The sequence below is a fragment of the Macrosteles quadrilineatus genome, unplaced genomic scaffold (genome assembly GCF_028750875.1).
Source record: "Macrosteles quadrilineatus isolate MER2022 unplaced genomic scaffold, UCM_ALF_1.0 Scaffold_6__1_contigs__length_79288215, whole genome shotgun sequence".
NCBI lineage: Eukaryota > Metazoa > Arthropoda > Insecta > Hemiptera > Cicadellidae > Macrosteles > Macrosteles quadrilineatus.
This window is the reverse complement of record NW_026542599.1, coordinates 66,697,389-66,710,800: the sequence shown is the minus strand read 5'-3', so window position 1 is coordinate 66,710,800 and position 13,412 is coordinate 66,697,389. Positions and strand designations below refer to the sequence as shown.

At 35.7% G+C, this 13,412-nt stretch overlaps 1 protein-coding gene across 3 annotated transcripts; it reads left to right on the top strand.

Annotated features, from left to right (window-relative positions):
* The first annotated feature begins 3,810 nt into the window (after positions 1–3,810).
* LOC128996463 (UDP-glucosyltransferase 2-like) lies at positions 3,811–11,641 on the top strand. 3 transcript variants are annotated; one of them, XM_054421816.1, is made up of 6 exons: positions 3,811–3,877; positions 5,272–5,909; positions 7,377–7,548; positions 8,569–8,788; positions 9,404–9,623; positions 10,456–11,641. In XM_054421816.1, the coding sequence occupies exons 1-6, from the start codon at positions 3,872–3,874 to the stop codon at positions 10,796–10,798; spliced, it is 1,599 nt and encodes a 532-aa protein (XP_054277791.1). In that variant the 5' UTR covers positions 3,811–3,871; the 3' UTR covers positions 10,799–11,641. The 3 variants fall into 3 exon arrangements, with proteins under 3 accessions (XP_054277791.1, XP_054277790.1, XP_054277792.1); XM_054421815.1 differs by lacking the exon at positions 3,811–3,877 and adding an exon at positions 3,981–4,007; XM_054421817.1 differs by lacking the exon at positions 3,811–3,877 and adding an exon at positions 4,052–4,070.
* The last annotated feature ends 1,771 nt before the right edge of the window (positions 11,642–13,412 follow it).

The window sequence follows — 13,412 nt, the reverse complement described above, 5'->3', positions numbered from 1 at the left end:
ATCGATATGTAGAATTAAAATAAGATTAGAATTTAACGTTGAAATAACCTAATTAGATATAAAAATGTATATATTAGCTCATATAAATTAATTTAAATCTGTCTTTACACTCCAAATTTAAAATAAGTGTCAACATAACCTCACCGGTATCAGTTCTCTCTCAGTTGACGTCTACGTCTACAGACCAGTGTTGCCACCGCCTTGTTGCGATTTTACCCTAAAGGCGGGCTAAAATTACCCTAAATTACCCTAAATCTACTTTGAGTTACCCTAAAAATTACCCTAAATGTTAATATTTGCGTTTAATGCTATAAAACATTGTTAAAATCATATAAATCTTACATAAGGTGGTTAATTATACTAAATGAAGTTCCAATATCAATCAATTTACGTAAAATTATACTCGATTCTAAAAAACCACCCGAAAGAAGAACAAAATGTTGATATTGATCAGCTCTATTGTATAACAAAAAATATCGAATCAAGAACTATCGTATTTTTTACTGTATCGTCCTATTACTATTGTTTTTGGACAATCATATCTTTAAAATACAGTACGGTACCACCAAAGCTTTAATCTATACATAGTAGTAATTTCTTGACACAATTTGTAAAATAATCCAGTTTAATTCAATTCAATCACATAATTAAATATCAAACCCAGTAATGAATAATATTTCATATTTTATTAGGCCTATAACGTGTTATAGAATCGAATTCATTCTAAAACAGATAATTCCCATCTATTGATAAGATCGATTGATTAGGATACGGTAACTTATCTTAGCAATCGATTTAAACCGGTTGAATCGAATATGATGGTTTGGCCATAGTATGTAATGAACGTTTTTTGCAAAATTTTGGAGTTTTTTCATGTTTTTAGTAAAATTTCCATTGTTATGCTAACTTTTTGTTTTACCCTAAAATTACCCTAAATCTACCATTACCCTAACCTTTACCCTAAGACCAGTAAATTACCCTAAAAAAGGGTAATTACCCTAAAAGTGGCAACACTGCTACAGACTGTCGACTGTCAGTGTCAGTTAGATTTACATGTCTTGAAATCAAACACCACGGAGTTAACTGAAGGAGGGAGCTTTAAATCAGCAGTACTATATGAAATATGAGATTAGAGTTTACCATAGATTAAACATACTCCCTCAGTAACTAGTGCCCCTGGTTATATAACCAAACAGTAAAGCGCAAATCATAAAAATAATTGACCCTAAAATAATAGAGACAACATTTATTCAATACCATAGCAATCAGTGATAGTTGGGGGCTCAGTGTCACCGTGTCACCCAACTAGACGCGAAAAACGAGTATCAATTAAATGGAATAAGAAAAGTACTCGTGTTGGTTAGTCTATTTCAAGGTGAAGATTAGTGAGGAGAGTGAATTGTGAAGGATGAAGGTTGAATTCAATAATTTTATTATATGACAGCTTTGTTGTTGATCAACTAACTCTTCAGCCAGAATAATTTATTACACCCATTGATCAAGGAGAGCTCGGTCTAGTTCTGAACCTTAAAACATAGACTAACCAACCAACGCGAACTGTTATCTATGTAATAAACGGCTACGGCTTCACTTGGTGACATCATCGCCACGTCTAGATTGCTATGATTTTTAAAAATCGAAACCCGGTCACAGGGTGTTCCCCGCTTGAGCAACGACAACTCGTCGGGATCGCTCCAAAGATCGAGTGAAAAGTTTCTGTTTTTTTGCATAACTGAAAATGAAGAGAAAGTGTAGATTTGGAATGAATACCCTGATCACATTTTTATTCGGTCAATTGACTATCTTTATAACATCGCTTGGGAGGGTACTAATGATGAAAGGTAAATTGAATGAACGTTAGTTTCATTTTGCTGTTGCAGGCAGTCGTGGGGTCGCAGGTTCCTTGTTGTGGCAGTTTCAATTTATTTATGCACTCTTTAATCTGTTTCTGGACTCCCTATGAACGTTGAAAAACTTACTTCCACTAGCTGAGGAATCCCCTGTAGCATTTGACTATCCTCCAATGGCAGTTGATTTAATTAGTTTAATTGGTTTAATACCTAATTGGTTAATTGGTTTTAGCCTACACACATCCAGATCTATTTGTATGCTAGCAATACTTATATATTCATAAAAAGGTATAAGAAATAAAAAAAATATATTTCTTACACTTTTTAAATTATTTTAAATTAAATTTTAATATTCTTTTAAATGAAAAAGTACCAAATGTCTGAAAGGAACGGCCTCAACTATCCTAAAGCATTTCGAAATAAAAAATACAATAATTACATAAAAACTTTCAATCTAAAAAAAGGACTTGCATAAAATACTAATGATGAAAATATTTTTTGTGGTTTATTCAGTGATACAATAAGACAAAATACTATCTCTGATAACAAAAAAGTAATAATTAATTCAGAACAAAACTACCTTATTGAACCGGTAGATATTACAGTTTTTAATTTCTGGCTCTGCAAACAAATTGAGAAATCGATGAAATTCCAGCGTAAAATAATTACAGTATTCAAAACGTGGACAAAATCATACAAATGGAGTATGTATAACCGGTATAACAGACCACAAATTAATCTGAAATCAAGCTCTAGACTCTTCTTTTACAAAATATGTTCATCTAGACTAATTGTATTTAACTTTTTAAAACAATATTTTTAAGATTTATATTTTGATATCAATTTTGGTTAACTATTACCAGTATTACCCCTAAATAGAATTTGTCTTGCAGACTGTATACGCATTTTGCATTTGCAAGTTTCTTTGTCCCTTCCTGATAATTCAATGACAAATGTTATAAAGTAAAGTAAGGCGGATTTCTGCCAGTAAACTGAAGGAGTTATCATGTCAGGGGTTTTTACTCTGATGGTTCTCTAAAAAATAAACAATAATCAACAAATGATTCGGTTAAATATGCCATTACAGAATTGAAGTTCTTGAAATTTGTACATTTAAATCGATAGATAATTCAATTAATCCTTCTATTAATATGGTTTTGAATAATTTAAACATAATTTACCATTAAAAATTTAAAATTAATTAAAAGTTTAGGTTTAGGATTCTAAATAACTTCTTGATTAGCAGTTTAGGATTCAAACTTTATTATTGACCTGCAGGAGGCAGTACCGTTGCTTTACAAACATATCTGAAGAGGGCCAAAATTTCAGCTTCTGATAAATTAACATTTAATTCCATATCTTAATACTGTACACAGACTTGATTGATATAACATTGCAAAAGGCAACACGTTTTTGGTCATGATTTTATCTACCATGTTTTTTTTTGTTAGTAAAAAAGAAGCATAGAGGGTAATATTGATTCAAATAAAGAGTATCAGCAAACTGACACATACTTCATCCCATTATCTTGCCAACAACCCCTTATAATGGGTACCTAAGCGTGGTATGGTATTTTATGTGTAAAATCACAAAAGTTGCACTAACTTTTGAACTATAATTTTTCCATCGTTACCATATTGTTACAAATTGAAAGGACCATAAAATACATTTGTTGTAATCAGAAATAACTATTAATTAAGTTGATGGACATAGAAAAGATATTAACTGTTACCTGAAACCCGTTACTTGGTGTACATTGTAGTCTCTTAACAAAATTGTCTTGGCAAAAATCCTGATCTTACTTCACAGGTTATTTCACTCTATTCTACATAAATTCATTCTGCTTTCATATACAGCTTAAAATACACATTTAGCCATCTTAAGGTAAGATTGGTTAAAATACCGGTATATGTCATGATTATAGTCCTAATCAGCTGGAGGGTTTGTTTGAGCTTGATGATAAGGTTGACCCTTGACCTTGTTGGAAATCAGTTTTAACCTTGTAAGCACAATACAAGCACATGGAAGTAAGTAATTCTTTTATGTTTGAACACTTTTTATATGCATTTTTGTTGATATATTCACCCTACTAGATACTGAGTAGAAAATAATTAAATTAAGTAGATACTGTATGTTACTTAGACAATGTTATTTTGGGTAGGTAGCAGTGATTAGTGAGTTCTAGCTTATGTGATCTCCTTAACCTATCTCAATAATTAGGTTAGTGTTATAATTAAAATGAATTTGGGGGTGAATCAGAGCTGGGAGTTGACCATTTTTGGGTAGAAAGATTTTGCATAAATTTGTAGCTTAATTGATTATTGTATTTTTAACTCTTTCAAATGACCTGTTTAATTTCATAAATTTAAATTAAATTATTATTAGTTTAAAATTGAAACCATTATAAAACCTGCACATGTATAGCTTGAGGAGATACAACACACAATTAGTTTGATATAATATCTATTTCTATAGTACTGTATTATCAATTTGAAACCATGTTCATCCACACTTCCTTAGAAAAGTAAGTAAACAGACCTTAAGTCACTAGCTGCCATATGCATCAATTGTTGGTGTTTTTTGTCTCATATTAAAAACAAAACTTCAATTTTGAAACAGCTTTAGTCTCCGAATATCTTTGGTCTGTGTTAACCAAGATCAGAATCACCTAATAAAAGGGTTGATAAAATCCTGTTTTATCCCCCTTTAACTTAATGAAAAAAATTTTGTTAAATATCCCGCATCTGGCCCATCCCGAGTAGTCTTTTTGATGTATAATGTTATATAGCAATGTTTATTCCGCTTTAATACTGTGTTAAAACAATTAATCATTTTGGGTTAGTCTTTGGAAAAGTAGTATATGAATAATAAAATCAGGCGTCACAGCCAAAAATACTCCCGTTTAAGTCTAAAAATCCCCTGAATAGAAATACGATGATACAGTGGTAGTGAATTAACCCACTAGATTTCGTTTTAGAAGTTATCCACCAGATTACATTGAATCGTAATAATTTTTGTAGTAATCCTAATTGTTTGCTAGTGTTGCAACTAGTTTCGACTTTCTACAAAGTCATCTTTAGGCGTCATGTGCCGTTTTTACCATTTTAATGTCCGTGTTCGTGTTTTCATGTACTTTGTGTGTAATGACGAACTTCATATAAGTGATCATCCCTTTTGACATCTTTGATGCCTGAAGATGACTGTAGAAAGTCGAAACTAGTTGCAACACTAGCAACAATTAGGATTACTACAAAGCAGTTATTTACACCAATTTCATAAACCAGAAGTTACACCAGAACTAGTACAATAGCAACACATTTTCTAACTGGTTCTAGGACAGTTAATCATCACAGTCCTTTACCCTTTAAGTTCTTTACTTCTCTGTGACAATCGCAAAACTAACCTCTCATTAACCACTCAGATGCATCTCCTGTTATGGATCTCGTGGACTCTGCTGATCTCCGTAGACTGCGCCAAGATTCTCTGTCTGTTCCCGTACAATGCACGGAGTCACTTCATCGTCATGGAGCCGTTACTCCATGCGCTACATCAGAGAGGCCACAATCTCACCGTCGTCTCCAGCTTCCCTCAACAGAAACGGCTCGAGAACTTCCGAGATGTCGATCTCTCCGTCGACTTACCCTCGGCAGTTAGCAGTTATACCCTGGACTCTATCAGGGAGTTCATGCCCAACCGATTTGTTACCCCCATCTTCATTGCGAAAATCCACATGGACGTTTGTGAGAAAGTTTTAAAGGACGAGAGAATATTAAATCTTCTAAACGAACCGTTTGATTTGGTGATCGGAGAGATATTCGGCGCTGACTGCTTCAGTTATATCGCTTACAAGTTAGGTGTGCCTCAGATCGCGTGGGTGACCAGCGCATCGCTACCTTGGTCCTCGGATAGAGTTGGGCTACCGGATAATCCGTCCTACATACCTAACTACTTTGTGGACTACCCAGCCGAGATGAACTTTTGGCAGAGACTGTATAACTCGATCACGCTAATGTGGTCCAAGACTGTGTACCACTTCTACTCGGATATTCCCAGTCACAGGTAAGCAAAGGGTTGTTACTTTTTGTTATTTAGTTTGTTTAGAAAATGAATTATAGCCTATCATGTGTGTAGAAAAATCTTATGTGTGTAAGAACAAAAAATAACAATATACCTATTTCAACAACAACAAAATGTTTCTCCTATTATTGATTGAAATTGATAAAGAAACATTGTTTTTGAAGTGCGAGTTATTTGGTGTGTATTTATGTATTGTGTCAGACCATTCAAGACCAACAGGCGAAACCATTCAGATGTTTCGCGATGCCGGGCTGCATAACCATCTCGTTGCCTGCCGTGACTGCATCAACGCTCTATCCCCACCTTCCTACTCTTGTCCTTCTTCTTGTCTTGGTCTACGATCCTTCGAAGAGAAAACTGTAAAATGGCTAACTCCGGCGACCGCAAACTAATAAGTTTATATTTAGTTATAATTATGTAGGATATAAGTACCAATTATGGTTGGCTAAGTCAGGAAACACCGGGGAGCCTTTTCTGGCTCACCCGACCATTGAAATCTAGGGAACCACAACTTAGTTGGTTGGCTGGCTCCTGGCTGCCTTCTGCAACCAACCTTTTCAAACATGAAAAACTAAACCACATGTTCCCAGAATGTATCTTATTAGTTATCAATCAATTCTTACTTATTAACATTCAGTATTCAATTTACGTATATTTCATTCACTCTGCAATATTTCTAAGTAATTATCCATGTTCAGTTCATAGTTGGAAGGATAGGTCTACGGTTAAATATTTAGTTAAGTTAGTGTAAATCAAAGCTGGCTAGGCAGGTGTTCTGATTTGGGTAAAGGTCTCCGTCCCTCTGGTCCCCAGCAATCTTCCTAATTTTATTGGTAGCAGATTCAGCACGCTTAAGTTAAGTTTGGTCCAGACATAGCAATACCCCAATGAACCCCAGGGTATTAGCATCACCCTGTTATTCCCTCCGATTTCCCGAATTCCCGCCAATATCCCGTAACCACCATATATCACCCCCGAACCCGCAATAGCAAACAATATAGTCTTCCTCCTTCCTTCCACCCCCCGGCTACAACCATCATGACTATTTTAACAACCACTTAAGTTATATCTAGTAAACTTTTGTAAATGTTTTGTAATAAATGTAAATGAACAAGGTGTGTTCCTCCCAGTGTTGAGGTACATGATGGAGAGGGGGGCGGTGTTGGACTTTGCCCTAGATACCAGCGACTAGTGCTAGACACCACATAAGTGTACCATTAAATGTTTCCTCTGTTCCTTACTTTTGTGGAAAAATTCATTTACTAGATTAAATTTCTACGACACACCAAGGTCTGTTTAATGAATTGATGACATCTTTCTTATCAACTAGGACCAAAATGATTTTTTTCAGAACCATATTAATTAAAAGCCCAATAATGGTCAAGAGCAGCAACCCCAACAAGGGTAGAAATTTAACCTAAAATCAAAGTAACTTAATCTATTTTACAGACTGGCAGAAAAAGTATTCAACTGTTCCCTGCCGCCGATGGATGAGATCAACCGCCAGACGGCGCTGATCCTCCTGAACAGCCACTACACTCTGGCGCAGAGTCGACCATTCCCACCCAACGTGGTGGAAGTCGGAGGCATCCACGTCAGGGAACCAAAGGCACTGCCTGAGGTTAGTACTAAACCCTAATATAAATCGTATTACGATAGCACAATTGTAAATTGTTGTAAAGAGTGGTGTATGTTTCGCATGGCTTTTATAGACACACCCCTTGTTTGATTATACCAGATCTATTTGTCGACACATCAGGGTGTGTTTTTTAAGGCGAAGAAGAGTGAAGGATGAGATAGTAGCTTTACTGACTAAGATCAGCTGTTTGTTTAGTCAGGACTAAATAATGCTCAATAGCTCAATGATCAATTATCAATTGAGTTGGGAACGCCACCTAGGTATTGTAACCCAAATACAAGTGAAAGGAGTGTAGAATGTTGTGAGAATGATTTGTGTAGTGTTGTCACTGACTATCAGCTGTTTCATTAGCCAGGATGATCCATTTAAAGCCCAATGATCAGGGACAGCTGGGTCCAGTCTCAAATGAGTTGTGGCGGACCTCCCCTAGACAGGTCTTGTGATCGTTTTTCATTCCTCATTCGGTGCCTCAGATTTTACTACCTAATATCAACTTTGTTAGAAAGCATAATGCTCAGCCCATTGAGGAATGGCGCCTGGGTCTATAACATGAACCAGCAACTTAAAGAATTGTTTATGAGCACAGCAACGACTGGGTTACTAAGACAATTAAACTAAATCGCCTAATGGATGGATTCACCTAATGGGTCTGATGATGATTGGAGTGTCCACTCGATCGATCACCACTTACCATCATTTTTGTATGTTTACCGTCTTGTGAGTAACAGTATAAGCGTAAATATATGTTTTAAGTGTTATAAGACGTTCTTTTATTTACTTTCCATAATACAATTTACACAATTTGTGGAAAAACATTCCTAGATAGGTCGTACAGTTATTTATCTGTAGAGATAGACACCTTAAATTGTGTTTATCTCAAGAAAAACTAAAATAAAAAACCTCATTAATCTCTTATTCAAGTTCTTTCTCTCAATTCTAACTTGTATCACTGTGATACTAATTTATCAATATCATCCTAAAATAACGTATTGTCTACCACAGGATATTCGGCGGATTCTGGATGACGCTAAGCAAGGAGTTATCCTGTTCAGTTTCGGCTCCTTGGTCCGTGCGTCCTCTCTTCCTCCACGGACAATACAGATGTTCCTGAATGTGTTCAGAACACTTCCGCAAGTTGTGGTGTTCAAGTATGAAGACTCCTTGGATAATCTTCCTCCCAATGTTGTTGTCAGGAAATGGCTCCCACAATCCAACATTGCTGGTAGGTGACCTATCAACATATTGTTGTAGGTATCATTTTTGTGGACTACTTGTCCTACTGTAAAACCTCTGAAGTTCTGGTGTGTGCTTAAGCAGGTGTCATCACTGAATTCTCGGTCTTCGGGTGAGGACTGCTTCAATTGGGTATTCACATTACATATTGTAAATACTTAGCGGCTCTCACCAGAAAAATTTAGGTGTATGTTTCATATTTGGTTTCATTTTAGATTACCGACATGACTGAATTTGGTATAAGGTGAGGATTTCAGTTATACTTGTAAATCAAGTTGTCCCACAAAACTCTGACCAAACAAATCATTTCATTGTTCACCCTCGATTGATTCAATTAAATTTTATTTTTGTTTATACAAATCTGAATACAATATTCCACTATATATTGTAGCATGGAAATAAGAAATATCACAGAAACATACGTTTATTTTTCAAATTGATTAAATACTGGTATTGATGTACTATTCACTCTAAGGTACGGTAACATCAATTCTTAGGATAAAAATTGCCATTATTAATCACAGAATAATCCACGTTCAAAATGTGTATGTGTTGCAATAGCGTTTTCTCTACCTCATCTGATGAGTGTAACTTGTGTCTTCAGCACATCCCAATGTCCGAGCCATCATCACTCATTGCGGTCTGGCCAGCACAGTGGAGTCAGTTCACTTTGCCAAGCCCCTGATTGGAGTCCCGTTTTTCTCCGACCAGTACCAGAACGCCAAGAATGTCGCACGTCGAGGAGCCGGCATTGTGCTGAACATCGACAACCTCAGAGAGGAAGACATCGCCTCAGCTCTCAAGGCTGTTCTGCAAGATCCAAGGTGGGCGGTTTGAATAGTAAAATAACAAAATTGTGGTTGGAAAAGTAGGGTCATTTGGTGGTTTGGTAGTAGGGAATGGAAGTGTTGAGTGTCTGTGGAGTGTAGGGGAAAAATGAGAGAAAGTTTGATATTTAGGAGTTGTATTCGTTAGGAAGCAGTAAGGCAGAAGTTGTTTGGTGAATCAGTGGCTCAGTAGATAGGGTCACAAACTTGGGGCCCAAAGGCAGCAATGTTGTGAATTCAGATCCTGGTCACTGACGATACTTTTTATCCATACACTGCATCCTTGTACTGCACAGGTTCACCCCTTGTCCGCAGTCTATGTGAACAGGAAATTAAAAATTAAAGAACCAACCTATTCAATTCATAATAAAATGGAAGATCTGGAAAGAAAGATTGCTAACAAGGTTGTTAACTGTGTTTGGTGGGGTAGAGAAATATCAAAGAAAACAAGAATAATATTATATATAACTCTATAGTCTAAAATGGTAATTATGGGTCAGCGTGAGGGGCAAAGTAACAAGGAGACAGCAAATGGATTTTCTTAGGTGAAGTAGGGAAGAAAGGTTGGATCCTGCAAGGAATCAATTTAAGGAGTATATGATGGAGGTAGAGAAAGATAGGATGAGTTGTAGAATAGGCAATTGGCTATGTAATATAAATAGAATGGTGGTGGACTGAATTCCACAAAACGTTGTGGAATCAGCTGTCTGATGTCTGAGTTTAATTTTAATAGACGGTTATGGTTATCTTTAAGAGTGACAACTAAGAAATAAATGATTTATTAAATTTATTTTTTTCCATCCCCGTTTTGATTGCTGTTTATTTCCAGCTTTGCAGAAAACATGCAGAAGCTATCCTGGAAGTTCCACGATCGGCCGATGACACCTCTACAAACAGCTGTTTACTGGACAGAATATGTCATCAGACACCAGGGAGCTCCACATCTCCGACCTGCCTCGGTCCACCTGGCATGGTATCAGCTGTTGTTGCTGGACATTGTTGTTGTGCTGGCAACAACAATGTCAGCTGTTGTTGTTGCTCTCTACTGCGTTGTTAGAACATGCACCTCCTTGATGCGGACAACAAGAAAAACCGCAAGAATAGAAAATGGAACGAAGAAAGAAAATGGAATGAAGAAACCAAAAGCGAGAAAGACCAAAAAGATTGATTAGAGTAAATTGTTTTAGGTTGTCTAAGCGAATTAAGGTGACATAGGTTGTCTTTAAAATTAAGCATGTGATTCATCAAGGATGTCGAGCATGAGAATATTTTCAGTTTACTACAATCGACACACACATCCATTATGTTGGCATTGATTTTAGAGAGAATTATGTTATTGGACTGAATAATATCTGCACTTATAGAATGTTTATTTTCAAATATATTTATAAAAGTAAATATAGTATTGTATTCTGGATTGTATAATAGAGGTGGTATGCATAATCTAAGCTCTAACTCTAGTCCTTTTCTTGTCAAATAGTTTGTTCGATGAGCATCATTAATACAATGTTTTGTACCAATCCAGTTAAAAAACAGCAATTTTTATAAGGTTATTGTTACAAATAAAACCCAAAAAATATCAATGTAGGTATGTATTATTTTTAAGTATACTTTTAATATTGTTAATATAAGGGGTGCATGATGTTTTACCATACATTAAATACATATAATTTTATTCGAAATGCTATCAGTTAACAGGTAAACTGAGTATACCATTTTCATATGGAGTACCTTGTTAAAGAAATAAGAGTATTTTAAGTAATATCCAGCAGGAGGAAAGTTAAAGTCTAATTTTACTTCTGCATTGAACAAACTGAACTGAATGACTTTTGGATGTATTTATGGGTTAAGATGTGTTATTAGAGATTGCATAGCAAACTTCTAAAATATACCGATTATAACAACTGAAAAATATATATTTTAGTGGTGCAAATAGTAAATGAGCAGTATGTTCCCTAAATAGTAAGCCTACTAATTTAGTTTAACAATAATACTTGTTTTATGTTTTATAACTTTGTCATAGTTTATGGTTGTTATTTAACTGTATGTTTGTACCATTAGTTAGTTAAATGTTGAAATAAATTTAGTTTGATATAAAGCATGGATTTTTCATTCTAATCTCGATACTATATAACTATTTTAAAAAAGGCTCTGGAGTTTCCCATGCTAAAATTTTTAAATTACATATCTCAATCATCAAGGGGAGCGAGCTGGTGTAGTGGTTAGAGCGGGGGGGGGGGGGGGGGGGACTTCGATCCCTGGGGTCCTGGGTTCAAATACTGCCAAATCATCAAAGGATTATATCTAAGTAATAATGCCGCAACCTCTAGGTCTAGCCCATCGATGTACATCGATGGTCCAGCCTGAAGTAATGTGAAAAACAATCCCAGGCTCGTGCCTAGCGTCCTGACAAAAAACATCAGCTTAAAGAAAACTGCTTCCATTAGCCATATTGAGTTTTAAAATCAAGAACCACTTCCTCTTGAAGTTTGGGTTCAAATACAAAATGTAATAATCCACAAATGATAAAATCCTAACTTAAATAAATAATTGTTCTCACACCTAGCATGTGATTGTTAACACCTTGCTGACAACAATTAAACACTAATCTCGCCAAAGAAATTGTTTGTTAAAAAATAAAAGAGTTGGGAGACACATAGTTATAGTTTCTAGTTGCATACCGCTACTGGTGTACACCTCTGTGACCATGTCCACTGGGTTCATTCAATTTCAGAAACCTGATTATGTGGGGCTGTTTTAGTGCTACAGTACCACAGTACCAGAAAAGATGAGCGAAAGTTTTTCTTGTAGCCACTAACGTATAACATTTTGTCCCACAGTACAACTTTCGACTAAACAAGTGAAATAAAAACTTTAGTGTCTATCACATCAATAATTTAAAGTAAACTAAAATATAACATAAACAAAACTGTACCCCAGCCAATTTTTTCATTGACTGGCGAATACAGTACAGTAGTGTGCAAGGAGCTAGTTAGGGCACGGTGGAAATCACAAGCTTGCTGTTATCTTGGATGCTATATTAAGCAGGTTTGTGTCTGCATATGTAGAATCAATGTGTGATTGAGTTACTAGACACCGGAAATGACCTGTCGTTGGCGGAAGTGACTCCCTGGTGGCGGTTAGTTCCACTTGGACACCCGTCTTCAGGCTTAGGGGCCACAGAGATCATCGATAGCAAAATTGTATTGGCGTATGTAGGACCAGTGTATAGAGCAATAATTATATTAGTCAAGTATTATGTCAATTTCTATGGTCAAAATAGAAAAGATTGCTAGCACCAAAAACAGCTGTTTTTAAATTAATGTTTTGCAGGGCTTACGATTTTTTTCATCCCTTGGTCTAAACGTTATTGGCTGGAGTTGAGGACATCAGCTGTTCATCCGCTGACTTTGACAAAGAAAATAGGTCCAAATAGGAAATAGTTATTTGTGTTTTTGTGTAACTAGTAGACATTATATATTTCCTACAGTTACTATAAACATAGACAAATAGAATATTTATTCTATTTGCCTATGCTATAAATCATATAAATAGTTAGTTTTTCAAACACTGTACAACACGTTTTTAGGTTAGGTTAAATCCAAACAAATGGGAAACGCTGCACCTGATCGTAGTCATAATATCTTTAAATGTTGCCAACTTATTTTCAAGCGTACACGGATTACGTGCATAATAAAAGCACGCTATTTGTGTTGTTTAGTTGGAATACTGGTGTGCGCCAAAGTAAGGCTTTCTGTACTAGGCCTATACTATAATCTGTGCAAG